This window comes from Haliotis rufescens, unplaced genomic scaffold (genome assembly GCF_023055435.1).
Source record: "Haliotis rufescens isolate VD_foot unplaced genomic scaffold, xgHalRufe1.0.p SCAF_34, whole genome shotgun sequence".
Lineage (NCBI taxonomy): Eukaryota > Metazoa > Mollusca > Gastropoda > Lepetellida > Haliotidae > Haliotis > Haliotis rufescens.
This window is the reverse complement of record NW_025964046.1, coordinates 4,023,100-4,047,797: the sequence shown is the minus strand read 5'-3', so window position 1 is coordinate 4,047,797 and position 24,698 is coordinate 4,023,100. Positions and strand designations below refer to the sequence as shown.

General features: G+C 41.6%; 1 protein-coding gene across 1 annotated transcript; it reads right to left on the bottom strand.

Annotated features, from left to right (window-relative positions):
* Positions 1–4,238: 4,238 nt before the first annotated feature.
* Positions 4,239–24,395, bottom strand: LOC125372047 (glutamate receptor ionotropic, kainate 5-like). The gene is made up of 9 exons (XM_048380924.1): positions 24,356–24,395; positions 22,859–22,963; positions 19,687–19,859; positions 14,683–14,783; positions 14,096–14,183; positions 11,382–11,730; positions 6,775–6,989; positions 5,472–5,731; positions 4,239–4,461 (listed from the first exon to the last, which is right to left on the bottom strand). Exons 1-9 carry the CDS (start codon positions 24,393–24,395, stop codon positions 4,239–4,241), a joined length of 1,554 nt encoding a protein of 517 aa, XP_048236881.1.
* Positions 24,396–24,698: the final 303 nt, after the last annotated feature.

The following is a 24,698-nucleotide window of genomic DNA, read 5'->3' as shown; positions in this document are numbered from 1 at the left end:
TAACTTAGACAATCACCTGATTCATGTCACGCCACAGTATATATTCCTACACCTGGAATGTTTATCAATCTCGTTAATTTTGTCTGCTCTGATAAATACAACTGGTTTTGGTTAAACTATTGTGGCTAACATATGTCTTCCTTGTCAAATTTAATTATAAGGATTGACTTTTGAGATTTTTCGGTTCATTGAGGTATCAACAGAACACAATCCACAGTCAATCCTTTATTGATCGTGATTCATTGATTCATTCTAGATATAGTCGGAATCGTGCAATCCTCTGGAAAGGGAATTGTCACTTTTATTCAAAAATGAACACAACATGTTTCAGTTTTTAAACGTTTAAACGACTTGGTCTTCATAATTACACTCGAATGGACGCGTTCCTGTGTCTGAGTAGCCAACCGTACTCGAGTTATGCCAGTTTTATAGTTCTAGCCAACTGAGATGCCATGCCGCAGTTTAACATGGGTACCCAATTCAGACACATTATACTGACTCCAAGCCGACCAGATCTTCTATCCCTAGGAGCAAAGCAGTGTAACAAGTTGGTATGGTGAAATGGAGTTTTACGACGCGCGCGTGCGTGCGTGCGTGCGTGCGTGTGTGGCTTGAACTAGTCAGGACTAATGTCGATTTACAGTGATAGCCCATTGAGTTACCAAGCCGTAGTTAAACATGAATACCCCACTCAGTCTCCGAATACTAACTCGGGCCGACCAGTCCTTGTTTTTAGCCCTTGATGCGAGCGCCAGACAGGGTAGCAACAAGTACCATCTTATAACGTTCTTTGGTATGACGCAGCCGTGGATCGAAACCTGGACCTTCCGCTCTCCGAGATGCTAATGGAAGCATTGTCCTCAGAAACATAAAGGTTTCCTTCCTTCGCTTTGTTGCATGTCCTTGTACATAATTGTGAAACTGATTATCGCCAATACCTACCAACAGAAGACTTACTTATGGTGGCCCATAAGGGACATGGAGTCTGTTTTTGAATATTTTGATATTTCACTTACTTTTATCGTAACCTTTTACAAATTTACCACAACTTGTCATACAAATATGTGATAAATCATGTATAAAAACAACCGAAAACATGGTTAATGTACTTTCAAGTAGCTGTTGAATCGCTGAAATGTGAAGCGAAAATGTCAAAAACTAAAATGAAAATACAGAAAAAAATGTCCACTGCTGTGAAAAGTAATTCCTGTATTTCATTTTAGTTTTTGACATTTTCGCTTTGGCTTTTGACATTTTCGTTTTTGTTTTTGACATTTTTGCTTCACTTTTCAGCGATTCAATATCTACTTTATACATGATTTATCACATATTTGTATGACAATTCGTGTTAATTTGCAAAAGGTTACGATAACAGTAAGTCATATTCAGATAATAATTGATTTGTAAAGCGCCTAATATCCATCGACAGTTGCTCACTGGCGCTGTGAGAAAGTTAAAATGTAATGTCTATGTACATATGCCAACAATCATGAGATCTCTTGAAAAGCTGAAGTGAAGAAGTGGGTTTTGAGGAGAGACTTAAACGTTTCCTTAGAAGCAGAGTTTCTCAGATTCAAAGACAAAGAGTTCCATAACTGTGGACTGCAAAAGGAGAAGGCACGGTCAGACATAGCAGAAGTAAGCAGAGATGCAGAGCTCTGAATGCGTTGTAGCTTTGATATGGCTTTCATGGGAAGATTAGCATACAATCCATTGCAGTAATCCAGTTTGGATGTCACAAGACATTGCATCAACAATGTAACTGTTGGAGAACTACTACTATTTTCTTGTAGTATTCTGCCTTCAGTTTTGTCTGTACATATGTAATTGTGGGATAATAAAATGTAATAGAAAACTTTAGAATTCATTATCATTCCACTGCCAAACAATCCGCATAGAAGTGGTTGTTGTTTAATGGTCTATCCTCCCAACGAACAACCACGCCGTGAAAAACTGAAATACACAGCAGGTCACTTCCAACTCCCTCATTCGCATAGTCTTGATTTGTAGGCTTTTAGTTTCTCGAAGCTCACATAGACAGCAGGTCACATTCAACTCCCTCATTCGCATAGCCTTGATTTGTAGGCTTTTAGTTTCTCGAAGTTCACATAGACAGCAGGAAACATCCAACTCCCTCATTCGCATGGCCTTGATTTGTAGGCTTTAAGTTTCTCTGAGCTCACATAGACAGCAGGTCACATTCAACTCCCTCATTCGCATAGCCTTGATTTGTAGGCTTTTAGTTTCTCGAAGCTCACATAGACAGCAGGAAACATCCAACTCCCTCATTCGCATGGCCTTGATTTGTAGGCTTTAAGTTTCTCTAAGCTCAAATAGACAGCAGGAAACATCCAACTCCCTCATTCGCATAGTCTTGATTTGTAGGCTTTTAGTTTCTCGAAGCTCACATAGACAGCAGGAAACATCCAACTCCCTCATTCGCATAGCCTTGATTTGTAGGCTTTTAGTTTCTCTAAGCTCACATAGACAGCAGGAAACATCCAACTCCCTCATTCGCATAGCCTTGATTTGTAGGCTTTTAGTTTCTCGAAGCTCACATAGACAGCAGGAAACATCCAACTCCCTCATTCGCACAGTCTTGATTTGTAGGCTTTTAGTTTCTCTGAGCTCACATAGACAGCAGGTCACATTCAACTCCCTCATTCGCATAGCCTTGATTTGTAGGCTTTTAGTTTCTCTAAGCTCACATAGACAGCAGGAAACATCCAACTCCCTCATTCGCACAGTCTTGATTTGTAGGCTTTTAGTTTCTCGAAGCTCACATAGACAGCAGGAAACATCCAACTCCCTCATTCGCACAGTCTTGATTTGTAGGCTTTTAGTTTCTCTGAGCTCACATAGACAGCAGATCACATTCAACTCCCTCATTCGCACAGTCTTGATTTGTAGGCTTTTAGTTTCTCGAAGCTCACATAGACAGCAGGAAACATCCAACTCCCTCATTCGCATAGTCTTGATTTGTAGGCTTTTAGTTTCTCTGAGCTCACATAGACAGCAGATCACATTCAACTCCCTCATTCGCACAGTCTTGATTTGTAGGCTTTTAGTTTCTCTAAGCTCACATAGACAGCAGGAAACATCCAACTCCCTCATTCGCATAGTCTTGATTTGTAGGCTTTTAGTTTCTCTGAGCTCACATAGACAGCAGGAAACATCCAACTCCCTCATTCGCACAGTCTTGATTTGTAGGCTTTTAGTTTCTCGAAGCTCCTTATAGACAGCAGGAAACATCCAACTCCCTCATTCGCACAGTCCTGATTTGTAGGCTTTTAGTTTCTCGAAGCTCACATAGACATCAGGAATCATCCAACTCCCTCATTCGCACAGGCTTGATTTGTAGGCTTTTAGTTTCTCGAAGCTCACATAGACAGCAGGAAATATCCAACTCCCTCATTCGCATAGTCTTGATTTGTAGGCTTTTAGTTTCTCGAAGCTCCTTATAGACAGCAGGAAACATCCAACTCCCTCATTCGCATAGTCTTGATTTGTAGGCTTTTAGTTTCTCGAAGCTCACATAGACAGCACGAAACATCCAACTCCTTCATTCACATAGTCTTGATTTGTAGGCTTTTAGTTTCTCGAAGCTCACATTGACAGCAGGAAACATCCAACTCCCTCATTCGCACAGTGTTGATTTGTAGGCTTTTAGTTTCTCGAAGCTCACATAGACAGCAGGAAACATCCAACTGCCTCATTCGCACAGTCTTGATTTGTAGGCTTTTAGTTTCTCGAAGCTCACATAATCAAGCAGGAAACATCCAACTCCCTCATTCGCACAGTCTTGATTTGTAGGCTTTTAGTTTCTCTAAGCTAACATAGACAGCAGGAAACATCCAACTCCCTCATTCGCATAGTCTTGATTTGTAGGCTTTTAGTTTCTCTAAGCTCACATAGACAGCAGGAAACATCCAACTCCCTCATTCGCATAGTCTTGATTTGTAGGCTTTTAGTTTCTCGAAGCTCACATAGACAGCAGGAAACATCCAACTCCCTCATTCGCATAGTCTTGATTTGTAGGCTTTTAGTTTCTCGAAGCTCACATAGTCAGCAGGAAACATCCAACTCCCTCATTCGCACAGGCTTGATTTGTAGGCTTTTAGTTTCTCTGAGCTCACATAGACAGCAGGAAACATCCAACTCCCTCATTCGCACAGTCTTGATTTGTAGGCTTTTAGTTTCTCTAAGCTCACATAGACAGCAGGAAACATCCAACTCCCTCATTCGCACAGTCTTGATTTGTAGGCTTTTAGTTTCTCTAGGCTCAGAACAATGGTGCTTAGCACCAGCCCGACACCTGCAAGGATGAAGCCACCACCGATTTGTTCCAAGGAGATACCTGTCATAGTGCTCCTGTTGCTGACACACTTCGTCTCGCCCATTTGCTGGTGCCACTTCTTCCATAACATCTCCAGGATTCCACTTTGGCTTAGATAGGACATCCTGTTACAGAAGCAAGTGGACAATGAGTGAGTGAGTTGTGTTTAACGCCGCTTTTGACAGGGTTCCAGTTATATCGCGGCATCTCTTAGATTAAGACGTAAAATGCACCTATTGTGTTCCTGGGGAGTGTTTACAATACTTAAAGCATCACTAATTACAATCTTTCACAAACTAATCACGGTATTCTACTCAGGACGAGCGTCCTAACGGCAGATACACATGCTTCAAGCAAGTACTTAGTGATAGAGTGAGTTATTTCTCGTCAGTGTGAGAAATAGGATTCCTTTTTTCATAAAGGTTTCAAGTTTTTCTAATAAGGGAGATAATAAAGTAATAAATACAGTGAGTGAGTGAGTGAGTATGGTTTTACGCCGCTTTTAGCAATATTCCAGCAATATCACGGCGGGGGACACCAGAAATGGGCTTCACACATTGTACCCATGTCGGGAATCGAACCCGGGTCTTCAGCGTGACGAGCGAACGCTTTAACCACTAGGCTACCAGACCGCCCCTAATAAATAAAGTATTCTTCATTACTGAGAAATGAAAGGAGTTCTACATAAAGAGGATATACTTGAATAAGGGGTCCATTTGTAATGGGAACATACAGTGTTGCCTTAGTGAGGGAATAAAAGATTCCTCCTTGATAAGACTATAATGGGGATTCCTCAAAAGTGAGAGTCTAAAGTGAGTGAGTGAGTATGGTTTTACGCCACCTTTTGCAATATTCAGCAATATCACGTCGAGGGACACCAGAAATTGGCTTTACACATTGTACCCATGTCGGGAATCAAAACCTGGTCTTCGGCGTGACAAACGCTTTAACGACAAGGCTACCCGACTGCCCCGAGAAGGATTCCTTTAAACTGACAAAAGGGTTTCCCAACAGTAAGAGCATATAGGATTAGACGTAATGAGCCAATAAATTAATCTTTTTTAGTGAGAAAATAACAGATTCCTCCATAGATAGAGAATAAAGGATTCCTTCATGGAGAGTGAGTGGGTCTTACATCCTTTGTATGTCATCCTTTAGTGGTGAGTTCTTCTGAATGCCGAAAGCCAGATGTATCCACAACTGCTCTGCTCCAAGCGGTTCCAGCTGACAGTCTTCAGCAGAGTAGGATTCAGCGCTGGACTTGAACAGGAGGAGGGCATATTTCTGTTGCTTTATTCTCCTAATATGATTAGCAGCATCGGATTTGAGAAAGCTTGGATCATTGTTTGTTATTTTGGCCCATAGTCTTCCCTGAACACTTGTGTTTGAACTTGCCTGTAGGTGATAAACAGAACAATCAATTATGCCTTGATAACTTCAACATTAATACAACATATTGGACGTGGTCTTTGTTTGTTATTTTGGCCCATGCCCTGCCCGGAACACTTGTGTTTGAACTTGCCTGTAGGTGATAAACAGATCAATTAAATTATGCCTTGATAACTTCAACATTAATACAACATATTGGACGTCGTCTTTGTTTGTTATTTTGGCCCATGGCCTGCCTGGAACACTTGTGTTTGAACTTGCCCGTAGGTGATAAACAGATCAATCAATTATGCCTTGATAACTTCAACCTTAATACAACATATTGGACGTCGTCTTTGGTTGTTATTTTGGCCCATGCCCTGCCCGGAACACTTGTGTTTGAACTTGCCTGTAGGTGATAAACAGAACAATGAATTATGCCTTGATAACTTCAACATTAATACAACATATTGGACGTTGTCTAATTGCTTTGACAGTGGGCGGGATTGGGGGAGGGGGCTGCACAAGGTCTGGATTCCTGGGCTTGATCATAGAACCACCTGTGGCTATTACGAGTTATGTCCCTTCTGTGCCTCTCCTATGGACCAATCAGATTCCACCTCTCATCTAACTTGCATTTGCTTCAAACAAAATGGCGGTGCCCAGTCTAGACAATCTGATCGATAATCAAGATCTATATTGTGATAATACGAGTCATACATCGCGAAGTGCATCTAATCACGTGAACACTATAATTAAAAACATGAAAAGATTTAGGAAATTTCGTGCGTTGACAATGAGTTGGAGGTGTAGATGCTTTGCAATCGATTGAAATCTGCAAGACAGTTCACGAATCGGATTTCGATTTCGTTGCGCCATTTTGATTGGACTAAGCATAGACTCGTTAGTCTAGCCAAAATGTAACTCCATAATACCTGCCTAGTTCGACAAGGGTGGAAACTTTTATAATCAATTAACTCATTTGTCTCTGAGAAGATGCTTTTAGTCCACCCTAAACAAGTAAGATCAGTCATTGGGTATATACTCGTTGTTCTGGTATGACCACATACCTCCAGTACAGTGTTGCTGATGCTATTGCCGTCCATTCCAACCGAATAATCACTGTCTAACAGCTCCTCTAGACTGGAGAATAGAGGCGAATCAGCGTGAGCTGACAGAGCTGCCACTAGGTTGCCGCAGTAGACCGAGGTCAGCACCAGCACCAGCAGCCACCACGACGTCACCAGCACCTTCCCTGACATTGTTCGGGGATGCGTGCTGAAACCTAGCAATGTATTGAAAGATCGTAACACTGCTCGTTACAACACGACTTGTTTATTCAAGATCAAGACTCAAAACACCCGTTTCTACCATGTTATCTTATCCTCACAACCTAACATATATCCTAGCTACATGTACCAAACATTCGATCAATTACCAGCAACAGTAGAATGTTATCACTTCCGGAGTAGTATTGACGATGGTGGTTCTGCCGCAATCCATATAAAATTATATCATGATTCGACAAGAAGACATTTTGCTTAGCAGTTGGTACATTTTACTTAGAGGTTGCTCCAGTTTTACTAAGCAGCTGCTAAGCAACTGTAGCAGCTTCTCAGTAGCAAACGCTTAGCAAAATGTCGTCTTGTCGCATCATGACATATTTGTATGTCGATTGCGGCACAACACCCATCGTCTATATTACTTCCGGTATCTAGAATTATCTCCCTTTGACCGTAAGCGCTTGTCGCTATCAGTATGGTACTTATATCTGGATGGAGTTGCTTTGCTTCCTATGGGGCAAGGGTGACCCAGTCGTTGTGTAGATTTGAGTCTATTTGTTTTACTTTTTTTTTTGGTTTAACGCTCCACACAGCAAAATTCCAGCTATATGACGCCGTATGTAAATAATCGACCAGACAATCCAGTGATTGACACCATGAACATCGATCCACATAAATGGGATGTGATGACATTGATCAACCAAATCAGCGAGTCCACCCGATCCCGTTAGTCGCCTTTTACGGCAAGCATGGGTTGCTGAAGACCTATTCTATCCTGGATCTTCACAATCACCGTGGGTTTGAAATCCAGTTCCACAATGATTATGTATTTTAGGTTTGTCAGCATCATACCCTAGTTCGTGGTTTCCCAAAAAATTGTAGATCACTTCGGGCTTTCCACGCTGACACTCCGTGATATAACTTAAGTACGGTTAATAGCTAAACCCAACTCACTTATATTTTCTTTCTTCTTTTTTTTGCTGTAAAAAACTATAAATCATGGCATCAGGACCTGTCAATCCAGTGTTTGCACAATTAACGCTCAACCAGTATAATAATTATTTAGAGATACTGACAGCCAAATCTCACTTTTAGTTGGGATCTATTCTGATCGGGAATCCCAATATGGTATTGCTATTTTGTCATGACATCTGTAACAGAACGATTGCAGCAGAACTACAGATAAGAAACGTATTTGCGTAAAATACCACCCAAATATTCAAAAGCCAATTACTTTCAATTAACTTGCGAACAGAAACGCATCCATGAAATGAAAAAACTCAAATGCATAAAAACAGCTCGGTAACACATACTTAACAGCAAAAGAAACGTGACCATTGGTAGATATATGAGAAACCTTATTTGTCCAAACACTGTAAACATACTTGGAGACATATTAAAAAGATGAAATTTGGCAAAACTTAGCATCAAGGTTGAAATGAAAGTGTCAAATGTTCTTAAACTGAGACATGACACTAGTCTCTGAGAAAATGGCATCACAGGTCAGTATCTCGTGTGTCCGCCATGTGCATTGATGACTGTCGTGCAACGTCGATACATTGAATGGATGAGGTGGTTGATGAAGGCCATAGGCACTTGAGCCCACACTCTGAGGAACGCCTGACGCAGTTCAGCTGCAGTTGTCAGCCTTGGTCTGACGTCATTCAGCCGTCTTTGAATCTCGTCCCACAGCGGCTCAATGGAATTTAAATCGTGACTGAGGGCAGGACACTGCATGGTTCTGATGCCTTTCTGCTGGAGGAAGTCTCTTGTTGCTCTCACAGTGTGGGCACGGGCGTTATCATACTGAAGCTCATGGTTGCAGCAACATGCCAAACGAGGTTGGGCGCGTGGTCTCAAGACTTGGTCAATGTACAGAGCTGCTGTGACACCATTGCCTCTCCCTGGACCGATGTTCTTAAAGACCACAGGGCCGACCCTATGTGCAAGACCACAATTCAACCCCACACCATGATGCTCGAACCACCCAACGAGTCTCTCTACAACACAAGCATCCGAATAACGTTCCCCACGTCGTCGCTCTCTCTATGCCATCTGCTGTTGAGATACAGTAACGGCTCTCGTCTGAGAAGAGGACTCTTCTCCACTGCTTGTGGCGCCAATGCTGGTGCTGTGTTGCCCACTGAAGACGGTCCTCGTGACGACGTGGTGTCAGAATGGGTCCTCGGTGTGGCCTGTTACAGTGGAGGTGTCTGCTCATCAATCGTCGACGCACGGTTTCCGCACTAATGTGTCGCTGGTGATGACCCCATGGTCTGTCGAGCAGTTTCCTTAGCAGTAACAAAGCGATCTTGAAGATGCTGTCGCACAATCTGACGATCCTTGGTCTTCCACTACGTTGTCGGTCATCTGTAGTGTTGGTGATCTGGATTTTTATAGGGCACGAAAAGGGGAACGCATGTGCACTTCAATTTGCACAGAAAAAACGTGCATCGGGTTACCAAGGCCGTTGCCGTGATGCGTTTTGGCGATCGGTTTTATTGTCATCTGCTTTGTTTTTTTATCATCAAATCTCATTTTTTTCGGACAAGATAATGTTAAATTTTAGAAACTTTGACAAAAATTACCAAGATATATAAATGACAACTTTTCATGCAATGTTACTTGGGGTGACGTTTCTTTTGTGGTTCAGTATACTACACCCAATTAAGCTTTTTCAGCGTGCTTACAAAAGAGCTAATTACCGAAACACAACTTCGAGCATATTTTCTTTTCGAGACAAGCCCAATTAAAAACAGAAACCAAAGAGTTTCTCAATAATGGAGCTCTGACTGCGTATTTACATGTATCTCAGTACCACGATCAATGTCTATAATACACTGTAAATAATGTAATGCACACATGCAGACCGCATCACAGATTCTCGTTTGGGTCGAATCATAACAGTAATTGCTATCCATTTTCAAAACTGCATTACCAAATGCGGTATGGCGTGTGGTCTCAAGACTTGATCAATGTACCGAGCTGCTGTGACACCATTGCCTCTCCCTGGACCGATGTTCTGGAATACCACAGGGCCGACCCTATGTGCAAGACCACAATTCCACCCCACACCACACCCCACGAGTCCCTCTCACCACTTCATAAAAAGCTAGGCCACTTCAGACGAATCTGCGTTTGAACATTATTAGGATGACTAAACATATGCTGGCCTAATTGCCGTCTACTCATTATATCCTCGTCATCTGTGCGTGGTCACAACATCTATATCAACATGGAGTGATGCATCATTGTGGCATAACATATCTCAGGTACCTCAATTAGCATTTGAATGGAGAAACAAACACACAATATATACCAATATTGATTTAGGACTTAGGATTTAGGATGTGCGATTTTCTGAATTTCAGATGGTCTCTTAACAATGTTACCAAGCGTGTGTAAATGCACGGAAGGCAGACTGTGGGAGGGGGGGGGGGGGGGGGGGGGGGGGGAGTCTCTCCAATGGGGAGACTGGCATTGCTTCATCACGGACATCCAACATGTCCGGTGAACCTTGCAATACCTGACCAAGACAATATTATATTTCTTGTTATCATCAAAAACCGGCTCCCACAGGAGATATCGCTTGGGTGAGATCAAGAGATATCTACATTGTAGATATCGCTGCAATGAAATTGCATCACGAAGCTTTGCAAACCATCGTGACGTCATTGTAACCATGACGTACCATTCAAATGACCAATCACCAATGGCTCTGCTACTGAAGCCATTAGCAGTACTTTTTGCACTTAAGACACTGCTTATTACTAACTGAAAAGGTTGGGAGAATAATAAAATCCCACCGTTTTTCCTTTTGCTCAAGTTTTTTCCGTTTTTATCAACTCGTGTTGATACATCTGATATCAAAAGACGCTCGGGTGAGATTCTCTATATATACTGGAATAAATAATTGTTACTTCCGCTTCCCTCACCCCCTTTCCCCAGCCCTTTCCCCTAACTCCTTCTCCCCTTCCCTTTCCCCTAACTCCTTCTCCCGACCCCCTTTCCCCTTACCTCTTATCCCCACCCCCTTTCCCTAACTCCTTCTCCCCAAACCCTTTCCCCAAAACCCCTTCTCCCCATCCCATTCCCTAAACCCCTTCTCCTCCATCCCCATTCCCCTAACCCCTTCTCCACTCCCCTTTCCCCTAACTCCTTCTCCCGACCCCCTTTCCCCTAAACCCTTCTCCCCCACCCCCATTCCCGAACTCCTTCTCCCCCACCCCTTTCCCCAAACCCGTTCTCCCGGGCCAATCCCATTCCCTAAACCCATTCTCCTCCACCCCCATTCCCCAAACCCCTTCTCCTCCACCCCAAATCCCCAAACCCCTTCTCCCCATCCCCATTCCCCAAACCCCTTCTCGGCCATCTTTCCCCTAACCTCTTCTCACCTTGCCTGGCCAGAGACTTAAGGACATCCCAGCTGTAAGTATACAGATTCAGTTTGAACTTCGTGAAATAGCCTCTGATGAGAGTAGTGTTCTGTACATCTGGATACTGGGAAGGATGACTTTCTATCATGGCCACGAGAAAGGGCATGGCACACGCCGCTGACAGGATCACAAGGTACAGGAGAGGCTGGAATGGTCGGACCAGGAGGAAGAGGGATGCGTATTCTTGTGGTTCGTGTCTCTTGTATAACACGTCGTGGTACTCCGTCCTGATTGGTGGATAAATATAGTCCATGAACCGAACTCTGTCTTCATTGATTATGAGGTCAGACACGGCAAGGTCAACTTCCTGAAACAACCACAACTGAATAAGGCAAAGATAGTGTCGTAGTATTGGTCAAGAACCAGTTAACTACTATCGCCCTTATGTGCATGCCCAGGAGTTCACGTGCAAGACTCCATTGCTGTAAAACATGTGCTCAACATAAACAGCCATCGACCTATAATCAGTCGTTGATTATCATAACAGACGTGTTCTTTGCTGGGGAGGAGCAAGACTGCCTAGTGCCAAGCTTGACCAAATATACATGCACACGCGTCAAGTGTGTAGAGTATCCATAACAGCAAAATATTCACATTCACTCTTTGAAGAATAGAATAAACAGATGTGCATTTTCTCTGTATAATAAATGCTTGATGCAGTATTTGTCCCAGCAAATGTAAGCAGCGTCTCATCTTAATGTGATTGCAAAATCCACAGAGACGAAAGTTGAAGACACTAACCACTTTGTTAAAAGCCAGGAGAAGAGTGAGTGAGTGTGTTTGGGGCTGGTTTTGAGTGAGTTGATACTCGTTAGCAATGTATGGAGTTCTCAAGATGTGGGAGATCCACAGTTATTTTTATATTCATTTAAACAAAGACTGAAGGATATATTTTGTCAACAGTGGCACCAAAGTATTTCTGAATCACCATATCTTAGCAATTACAGCAAAGTAAAATTATTGTTTCAAACTGAAAGATACTTAAGTTGTTTAAATGATAAAAGTTTAATCAGAGCTTATTGTAAACTTAGAATTTCATTGCATAATTTTAACGTAAATATATGTCGCAGGTCCAAAGACGGTGATATTGTGAACTCCATTTGTACAAACTGTTCATCCGGAGAAGTAGAGGATGAATACCATGTCTTACTTATATGTGAAACGTATTCCCATTTAAGGCATAAAGTTCTCCCCATATTGCAAGGTACTTTTAAAGACCGTCAGTTAATGATAAATCTGCCAAATTCTGAAAATCCTGATATGATCCATGGTGTTCTGTATTCTTAAAACATGTCTTTAAAATGAGGAATATGTAACTTGATTTAAAATCTGATCATGTACATCACGTGCACGTGATGAATGTTAATATCCAATCTGCATTGTACTATGGGCCTTGATGCCTAAATTACTTAAATAAACTGTCTGTCTGTCTGATATCTCAATGAATATTCATACATTCTATTTTAAAACTGGACTTTTGACCAAGCAAAAATAAACCGTTTTCATCGCTCTAAAAAACAAATGTTCACATTACATATTTATGTGATCATCCATAAGTTTACGCCTTTCCTAGCATAGTCGCCCTTTGCGGCAAGCATTGGTTGCTGAAGACCTATTCTATCTCGGATCTTCATTGGTCGATAGCTATCTTTGGGTCAAATCAGCCTTTGATATGAGCTACAATTCAGCAATACGACCCCCCAATACCCTTCATACACGAAACAACGCGCACACATACAGTTGTTCTCTAACTTTAGATTCGTATCATTTGCTGTGTCATCAGTGTCTGATTTCCTCAGTGTCTGATTTATGCATAAATGCCCATATGCTACTACGGTGGCCAATAAGGGACATGGAGTCTGTTTTTCCATATTTTGATATTTCACTTACTTTTATCGTAACCTTTTGCAAATTAACACGATTGGTCATACAAATATGTGATAAATCATGTGTAAAGAAGATACTGAATCGCTGAAAAGGGAAACGAAAATGTCAAAAACTAAAATGAAAATACAGAAAACTATTTCCACCGCAGTGATAATATTCCCACCGCGGTGAAAATTATTTCCACCGCAGTGGACATATTAGCAACGCGGTAGAAATAGTTTTCTGTTGTTTCATTTTAGTTTTTGACATTTTCGTTTTTGTTTTTGATAAAATGAAAATATCAAAAACAAAAACGAAAATGTCAAAAACTAAAATAAAACAACAGAAAACTATTTCCACCACGGTTAAAACTATTTACACCGCAGTGGAAATATTATCACCGCAGTGGGAATATTATCATATTTGACATTTTCGCTTTTGATTTTGATATTTCCATTTTAGTTTTTGATATTTTCGCTTCACATTTTAGCGACTCATTAGCTACTTGAAAGTACAGTTTCCATGTTTTCGGTTGTTTTTATACATGATTTATCACATATTTGTATGACAAATTGTGTTAATTTACAAGGTTACGATAAAAGTGAGTGAAACATCAAAATATTGAAAAACAGACTCCATGTCCCTTATGGGCCACCGTATGCTACAGCTGTTATGTTGTATAAACACATCCTGTCTTATTTGTGAAGACTTAGGTGAGGTTTACCGGATCAAGACTGTTTTCAGGAACACATAAGTGTGATAGGGAGGGTAAGATCGGCTACTGTGTTGAGTATCTCCTCACCTACCCGTCTGAATAACTCTCCCACTATGCCGTCATACGTGCCGTTGACAGGGAGGCCCCAGGACCGGTCCTTTGGCTCTGTGATGCTGTAGCTGTGGAACAAGTTTTATTGGTGAGGGGTGAAATGGAGTTTTGACGTCGCTTTAATGGTTTTGGCACTAAGCATGCATAAATAAATAAATGCTTCTCGATCTATGTTTCTCAAAAGTGAGGAGAGTTATTTTGTTATTGAAAACCAAAGTGATGTGGTGGAAACAGATTTTGTTTTATCCGATAGATTAGGCTGGATGTCTCAAACAATTTGAATATGACTACTGTAAACTACGTTTATCGTCCAACATGGTGGAGACACCAGATATTGATTTTCACGCGCGAAATTATTTTTACAGACGTTTATCGTCAGAAACCTTTCACTATCATTTCATCAGTTCCCCTACTTTGTGTCGGTAGTATATAACTGAATGAAGTACTTTATTATTCTGTAGATAATACTCGGATTTCCGTATTTAGACACAGAGCATATATGATGCTGTTGTTATAACACATGTACTTTGTTAGTTATTCGTAATAGTCAAAAGAAGTACTACATACCTTAAATTCAGAACCTCTGTTATGGTGTCAAATATTTCCATTGCATATCCCTCATAGTGATTTGTTCCATTGAACACATACTTGTATATGAACGTATTGGACTGAAAACATAATGCGATTGTGTTAGACCATAACTATACCACAGGTGTCAATACCTTCGTACGTAACTATACCACAGGTGTAAATAACTACGTACGCAGCTATACCACAGGTGTAAATACCTTCGTACGTAACTATACCACAGGTGTCAATACCTTCGTACGTAACTATACCACAGGTGTAAATAACTACGTACGCAGCTATACCACAGGTGTAAATACCTTCGTACGCAGTTATACCAAGGAATAAATACCTTCGTAAATCATTATACCACGGGTGTAAATACCTTCGCACGTCAGTATACCACAGGTGTAAATACCTTCGTACGTAACTATACCTAAGGTGTAAATACCTTCGTATGTAATTATACCACAGGTGTAAATACCTTCGTACGTAACTATACCTAAGGTGTAAATACCTTCGTATGTCAGTATACCACAGGTGTAAATATCTTCGTACGTCATTATACCACAGGTGTAAATACCTTCGTACGTCATTATACCACAGGTGTAAATACCTACGTACGTAACTGTACCACAGGTGTAAATACGCACGTACTTAATAATACCACAGGTATTAGTACGTACTTATGTAATGGTGCCACAGGTGAAAATTCCTTCGTACTTAATTATACAACAAGTTTAAATGCCTTCGCACGCAATTATACCACAGGTATAAATACCTTCTTACATAATTATACCACAGGTGTAAATACCTTCTTACATAATTATACCACAGGTGTAAATACCTTCGTATGTCATTATACCACAGGTGTAAATACCTTCGTACGTAACTATACCTAAGGTGTAAATACCTTCTTACGTCAGTATACCACAGGTGTAAATACCTTCCTACGTTACTATACCTAAGGTGTAAATACCTTCGTACGTCATTATACCACAGGTGTAAATACCTTCGAAAGTAATTATACCACAGGTGTAAATACCTTCGTACGTCATTATACAACAGGTGTAAATATCTTCGTACGTCATTATACCACAGGTGTAAATACCTTCGTACGTCATTATGCAACAGGTGTAAATATCTTCGTACGTCATTATACCACAGGTGTAAATACCTACGTACGTAACTGTACCACAGGTGTAAATACGCACGTACTTAATAATACCACAGGTATTAGTACGTACTTATGTAATGGTGCCACAGGTGAAAATTCCTTCGTACTTAATTATACAACAAGTGTAAATACCTTCGCACGCAATTATACCACAGGTATAAATACCTTCTTACATAAGTATACCACAGGTGTAAATACCTTCTTACATAATTATACCACAGGTGTAAATACTTTCTTACATAATTATACCACAGGTGTAAATACTTTCTTACATAATTATAACACAGGTGTAAATACCTTCTTACATAATTATACCACAGGTGTAAATTTACTCGGGTATTTAAATTGTACACTTAAAACGCGTTGCATAAGCACTGACATATCCTGTGTGCAATTTTAATTATTTCACATTAACCAACGCCATGGACACACATGTAGCTCCTCGTAGAAGGAAACATAAAATATCGTCCATACATACTCACTGACAAAAGAAACGCGAATGCCATCCATGTTGGTTAAATACGAAGATTTACTCATCGTCAAGCGATATTAGTCTGGTTCGATGCACAAACGAACATACTGCTGTTATATATCAAATAATTATGCTTACATACCTCTCTCAATGTAAACTAGAATATATTTACAACCACAATCAGCAATATGACGGCAGCTTCTAAATAATCGAGTCTGGACTACATAATCCAGTGATTGATATTAATAGCAACGATTATACTGACTCTGAGGTGATCAGTCCTTGTTATATCCTCTTAATGTCCAGCGACAGGCAGGGTAACAACAAGTATCATTTGACTGTATTCTGGTATGACCGCTGAGAATCGAACCACCGACCCACCGCTCTCCGGCAGACGTTTTGTCCATCACACCATGACACAGGATGACCAAAAGCATTTACTACAGTGGAGACCCGTGAAGATCCGGAGTAGAACAGGTTTTCAGGAACCCATGCTTGCCGTAAAATGCAGTTTTGTTTGTCGTAAGAGGCGACTAACGGGATCGAGTGGTCAAGCTCACTGACTTGGTTGATGCATGTCATCGTATTCCAATTGCTCGGACCGATACTCATGATATCAATCACTGGATTGTCTGGTCCAGACTCGATTATTTACAGACCGCCGTCATAAAGCCGGAATATTGCTGAGTGCGGCGTTAAACAACAAACAAACAGAAAAGGAGCGTGCTTGCTCCCCGTACCGCTAGAGTCGTCACTCGAAGATGTCTGTTATTATAGCCATAGGCAGTGTTAGGAAAGTAGCAGGATACAGGGTTTCTCGCAACACATGGCTCCACTGGAACAAACACCGTCTCCCGGGGATGGTGCCTCACGGTGAACACATTGCTTAGGAAATACTGAAAACAAGAATTTAAACAAAAGTAACCAAAATATTCCATAATCATAAGAAATCCCTGCTAAAAGCACAGTCCATTGTACGAATGGCACCCGTCACAAACACACGTAAAGGCAAGTCAATTGTTCACCCGAACAGACACGGGAACATATTGTACAAGTTAAAATAGGGAATTGCATCTAACATCATTTTGGTCACTGTTGCGGCAAATGTGGACATATCATCCACATGTCTACCATAAACGTTTTTGAACGCTTCAATGAGGTGTTGAATATTGTAACCTGGATCAATCATATTTTTAGCAGAGTCGTTTGACACTCTTTGAAATGCTCGTAGAAAGAGCATACTCGATTGTATCTCATACGTCTGTACCTCAAAGGTGAAGACATCTGTATATGTCATTCTTTAGAGTGAGTGAGTGAGTGAGTATAGTTTTACGCCGCCTTTAGCAATATTCCAGCAATATCACGGCGGGGGACACCAGAAATGGGCTTCACACATTGTCCCCATGTCGGGAATCGAGCCCGGATCTTTGGCGTGACGAGCGAACGCTTTAACCACTAGGCTACCCGACCGCCCCTCATTCTTTAGAATACCGCCGGTCAAATATATACTTGCTTTAATAAAGCTCATTACAGAAAAAGTAAAGGCCAATATTTGAGTGAGTGAGTGAGTGAGTGAGTGAGTGTGTGATTGTGGTTTTACGCCGCCTTTAGCAATATTCCAGCAATATCACGGCGGGGGACACCAGAAATGGGCTTCACACATTGTACCCATGTCGGGAATCGAACCCGGGTCGTCGGCGAGACGAGCGAACGCTTTAACCACTAGGCTACCTCACCGCCCCGGTCAATCTTTGAAAGCTTCTGAGCAACGAATGGCGGTATGACATGTTATTTGGTGCTGTAACCCTGATCAGACATGTTTTAGAATTATAAGAAGTTAACGCCTCTCAATAATGTGTTAGTTAATATTTGGGTGGTTCAGTAACCGTTGGCATGTTTTTCAATGTGCCCGACCTGAAAAGTTAATTAAAAATGTTTATTCACTTCATTAAATTAATTAAAACAGTTCGATTCACAGTTAACGTGAAATTCATGTACTGTCAAAAAATTCATATGATCAATTCAAGTCAAATCCCGAAAAGCAGTGCTTCTTTTATGTCGCAGTCAACAATATTCCAGGCGCTTGTAGAGCAACTTTCTCAATGAGACAACCCTGACTACCTGACAACCCTGACAACCTGACAACCATGACAACCTAGAAAACCTGACAACCCTGACAACCCAGACAACCCAGACAACCCAGACAACCTGACAACCCTGACAACCTGACAACCCAGACAACCTGACAACCCTGACAACCTGACAACCCTGACAACCTGACAACCCTGTCAACCCAGACAACCCAGAAACCTGACAACCCTTACAACCTGACAACCCTGACAACCTGACAACCCAGACAACCCAGGAAACCCTGACAACCCTGACAACCTGACAACCCTGACAACCTGACAACCCTTACAACCTGACAACCCTGACAACCTGACAACCCAGACAACCCAGGAAACCCTGACAACCCTGACAACCTGACAACCCTGACAACCTGACAACCCTGCCAACCCTGACAACCTGACAACCAAGACAACCCTGACAACCTGACAACCCTGACAACCTGACAACCCTGACAACCTGACAACCTGACAACCCAGACAACCTGACAACCGATTCGGGCATAGGATCTCATCAATGAACTGGACATTGAAATCACTGCCAAGGTATTTATATGCTTTGTATCCAAGCCAAAAAGGCGCACACCTACCTTGGATTGTACCAACATCAGGGCTACATTTTCTAAAACTATTGAATTCTGAAGATCAGGAACATTCAGGTCTTCTGCTAAAAGTAGCCATTTTGAATGATGTTGGAAATCAGTTTGTCTTTTTGTCTTCTCATCAAAAGTGTTAACCTAAAACAATAAAAGATATTTCGTTTTAGTTTCAAGATGGTATGTTTGCGTGTTAGATATTTAAGCATTTAAGGAATAAGATGTTTAATCATTTGAAGAATAAGATAATTCTTATATATGCGTACTCCATTCACCTCTTTCAAGGGGCACGGGTGGCCCTGTCGTCTAAGGCGCCGCAATTCGCTGTGCAGAGTTGCGTCCCTTGGATACGCCAGAAACCTATGATCGTGTTCGAATCACGGTTCGCCCCGATTATGTTTCTAGGTTTGTCAGCACCATACCCGTGCTCGTGGGTTTAACCGAAGTGGTAAACGTCTGAGACCTGCATCACTTCGGGCTTTCCTCCCACATTAAGCTGACACACCGTGATATAACTGGAACACTGTTAAAGCGGTGTTAAATCCAACTCACTCACTCACCTTTTCTTCCTTATGAGATTTAAAGCCAACCATTCGAAACGGACAAGTAACGATATGATAAGATTACATGTACCGTCGTCATTAACTGTAGAAGATGGTCTTGTTTCATGATGGCCACCACATTGACTGCAGGGAACAGGATCTGGTGGATTGCATGCAGGGCGTCAGCAGTATCCGTGATGTTGAGGTCATACACAAGACAGTGCAGAGACGACTGGGATATGCCAGACACAAGACTGTTGTTCACTGAAACCAAATTCTGATTATAGCATGATTCAAATTTAGGTACATAAACAGTAACTTGTTCTTAAAGACACGTGGCAACAACCTCTGAAGACTGGGGGTAGAATTGGTCTTCAGCAACGCATTCGTGTCATAAGTGAGTGAGTGAGTTGGTTTAACGCCTCTTTTAACAGTATTCCAGTCATATCACGGCGTGTCAGCTTAATGTGGGAGGAAAGCCCGAAGTGATGCAGGTCTCAGACGTTTACCACTTCGGTGAAACCCACGAGCACGGGTATGGTGCGGACAAACCTAGAAACATAATCGGGGCGAACCGGGTTTCGAACCCACAATCATGGGTTTCTGGCGTGCCCAAGGGACGCGACTCTGCACAGCGAATCGCGACGCCTTAGACGACTGGGCCACCCGTGCCCCCTCGTGTCATAAGAAGCGACGATGCTTGCCGGGATGAGGGTGGGTTGATTCATATCATCGTATCCCAATTGCATAGATTGATGCGTCTGATGTCACTTACTGGATTGTCTGGTCTTGACCCGATTATTTACAGGCCAACGTCATATAGCTGGAATGTTGAGTACGGCGTTAATCAACAAACAACAAGACATGTCACACAGTGAGTTCAAGTCTAATAGGCCAGTGGTACCCCTAATTTGCCGTATAAGCCAACTCTATTCGATATTGGTTGGTCGGCGAACACCTAGTGTCATCACTGATTTTCAGAGATCCATATAATTTTCAACACTCTTATGCCTGTAATTATAAGGCCAGTGGTTAAAGCGTTCGCTCGTCACGCCGAAGACCCGGGTTCGATTCCCGACATGGGTTCAATGTTTGAAGCCCATTTTTGGTGTCCCACGTCGTGATATTGCTGGAATATTGCTAAAGGCGGCGTCAAACTCACTCACTCACTGTAAGACCAGTGGAATCTGTTTCGGCAGAAAACCGAGACAGATCATTCTCTGGCGTTGACGTTTTACATGTTTAATATGCCATTGTATTCCAACGACGAATGAGGTTGAATCAAGCTATTATCAACTATTGATATGCTTGTCCACAAAATATGTTTTCACTTTAACTAACACTTTTGCTTAAAGAGAAGTCGAACAGCGTGTTGTTATGACAAAATATGCTGGTGTCATCATTGATTTTCACTTTTCTTTCCGACTAATTAAACAGTACATTTTTTACTTTTTTCAAGTCTGGGGAAAAGACATGTCAATATTAATTTCGAGAAACTACAGTAAACTACGTTTATAACGAACACGCTTATAGCGAACTGACGGATATAACGAAATATGATTTCTCGTCCATTTGCTGTATATTTGGTGTATATATACTTATAACTAACCACGGTTATAACGAACTAAAATTAGTCGTCCCTTGAGTTCGTTATAACCGTAGTTTACTGTACTTTAAACCAAACAATCCCCCATGAAGCATCTTCCAGTATTTCATATGGTCGGTCCCCACGATATGGCATGTTATTTACATGTACTCCTTACAACAGTGGGGGCACGGGTGGCCCAGTCGTCTAAGGCGCCGCGATTCGCTGTGGAGAGTTGCGTCCCTTGGGCACGCCAGAAACCTATGATTGTGGGTTCCAATTCCGGTTCGCCCCGATTATGTTTCTAGGTTTGTCAGCACCATACCCGTGCTCGTGGGTTTCACCGAAGTGGTAAACGTCTGAGACCTGCATCACTTCGGCCTTTCCTCCCACATTAAGCTGACACGCCGTGATGTAACTTGAATACTGTTAAAAGGGCGTTAAATCCAACTCATTCACTCCTAACAACAGTCAACACTATTACTGTATTTCCTCGATTAAAAGCCCGGGCGTATATATCATTCAAATACTCTTTACCCCCGGTGTTAATTATTTCAATTTCCGACTAATAAGTTGCTCAGACACACCTTTAACCACTAGGCTATCCGACTGTCCCTCTGTACAATGTGAAGTAGTGTTGTGTACAAGGTTGACTTTGTCCGGTACCATTCAGTTCGTAAAATGAATGAATGAATAATAAATGATAAATAATCAAATAAATAATAAATAAATAAATAAATGAATGAATGAATGTATAATCAAATAAATAAATAATCAAATAATCAAATAAATGAATGAATGAATGAATAAATGATTGATTGAATGAATGAATAATCAAATAAATAAACAAATAATAAAAGGAATGAATGAATGAATAAATAAATAAATGAATAAATGAATGAATGAATGCATGAATGAATGAAAAATGAATGAATGAATGAATGAATGAATATTTCAATTTCCGACTAATAAGATGCTAAGACACACCTTTAGTTCTGTTGTTTAGAAGTTTTCTAAAATACTTCTGTTTAGCGTGAACAATATGTTGTACGCTTACAGTGGATCGATCAGTACGCCACGAGAATAATGGGGAATGGTCCGTGCATAGAAACTACTCGAGTCTAATCGAGACCTGGCGTTTATTGTTTTCAGATGCCCCATACCCAGGGTTTAATCCAGGCTCTTCATACTCGGGCGTTTAATCGAGGGAAGACGGTAGTCCTTTGTACAATGAGTGAGTGAGTATGGTTTTACGCCGCTTTTCGCAATATCACGGCGGGAGACACCAGAAATTTGGCTTCACACATTGTACCAATGTCGGTATTCGAACCCGGGTCTTCGGCGTGACGAGCGTACGCTTTAACCACTAGGCTACCCGACCGTCCCCTTGGTACAGTGTGAAGTACTATTGCTGTGTATAAGGTTGACTTTGTCCAGTTCCATTCAGTTCGTAGAATGAATGAATGAACGAATGAAAACCCTGTCCATACCCAATAGAAATTTCTGCATAAAACAGAGTTGACTGCAAGATTCCGACTATGTCATGACCATGTGTTAATGAATCACTATGAAATAGTAATGATACCAGGTCTTCGCGAAAAGGTGAGCGTATCCTGCCCCACCCGTCACAAACACATGCAAAGGCAAGTAATCCCATTAAATAATCAAAAAGAATTACCATCATGGCCATGCATCAGAACAGCGATCTTTCTCCATCCAAGCTGCTTCTGGATGAAGTCAGGAATATATCCATGATCCTCCTCACGTGTCTCTTCCAAAAAACCTGATTGTAAAAAATGTCATATTACTGTCGTTCCCATAACGAAAATATTGCAGTGGTTAGCACAGTGAAACCTTTATTATTATCCAATAATGACACGAAAGACAGACAGTGTTTTCAATGTAGAGCTAGGTCACCTGTATATTACCGCCTCCGTGGTTTAGTGGTAGAGCGTCCGCCCGGAGAGCGGAAGGTTCGGGGTTCGATCCCCGGCCGCGTCATACCAAAAGACGTTAAAGATGGTACTTGTTGTTACCCTGTCTGGCGCTCGGCATTTATGGGCTAAAACAAGGACTGGTCGGCTCGGAGTCAGTATACTGTGTCTGAGTGGGATATTCATGTTAAACAGCAGCATGGTATCTCAGTAAGCTAGCACTATAAATTGGCATCAGTCCGGACTAGTACAAGCAGCCACACAAACACACACACGTACATGCACGTCGCTATATAAGTGCAATAATCTTGGACGCGACGTTAAACCCCATTTCACCTCACCTCACCTCACCTCACCTGTAGATTTAGCCGCTAGCAATTGAATTCCGAACCCAAAGGGCAGTAATAGTCAGTGGCATGTTCCAGGTGGCATCACTGTGCGTGAATGACTCGGATGTTCTTATATCGTTGTGCTATGGCCTCTGTTATGTGACTGTCATGACGCGTCACAGATGTATGATGAACTGTTCATCACCCAAAACTGGCTCCCAGGAGAAATCTCTTGGGTGAAATTGCATCACACTGCTTTCCAGACCATTGTGACGTCATTAGTTACCATGACGTCACAATCAAATAACATCACTAAGGCTCTGCTACTGAGGCTGTTAACAGATCTTTTACACTTTTTACTGTCTACAAACTGAAAACGTTGGAAGAATGATGTTGGATGATAAATAGAATCTCACCCTAGTGTCCAAAACTTGTACCATTTTGACTTAATCCCAAGAGGTGACATTTGGCCTCACAAATGCTCAGCGCAGTACAACATCGAGACAGACACGCATATGCCTTCAGTTATCATAGTAACACAGTTGCGAGCACTTCCTGTTGCGCATGCCCACTGCAGACCAGCTTCGAAACTCAAAGTCTCTTGGCTCTAGATATCTCAATAACAATGTTATCAGTTCTTCTGCTCTGTCGCACTTACTACCAAAATAATAAGCAATGGCTGTTTGATAATATTATATCCGGTTTTGGAAACAATGGCCACGTGCAAGACAACTTGAAACAGCCTGTAGCTACCTTATTAGGAAAGTTGTTGGTACTTCCGCTCTAGTAACATCACTTCCGGTTTGAGAAAACACCTGGTCAATACTGTACGACTTTGACCACAAAAAAGGCTTTTGCACGTAGCTACCTTAAAATAAAAGCTATAGGTACATCTAGTTTAATTTCCCTGACCTTCAATCTCAGCCACGAACTGCCTAGAGATTAGATCCATGCAGTTTAGGCAATGTTCAATTATAAATGAGCAAGATACATGTATTGTGTGCTTAAACTGTTTGGGACTAGCCTTGACCTTCAACGAAATCCATTCATATGGAACACGTATCTATCACGGAGCTGATACCTCCATACCTATCACAAACAGTCCTTTTGCGACATACGTATCTGGGAGGTAATATATCCATACCTACCACAAACGGGCCTATTGCGACATCCGTATCTAGGAGCTAAATTCTACATACCTATCACAACGGGTCCTATTGCGACAGACGTATCTGAGAGCTAATATCTCCATACG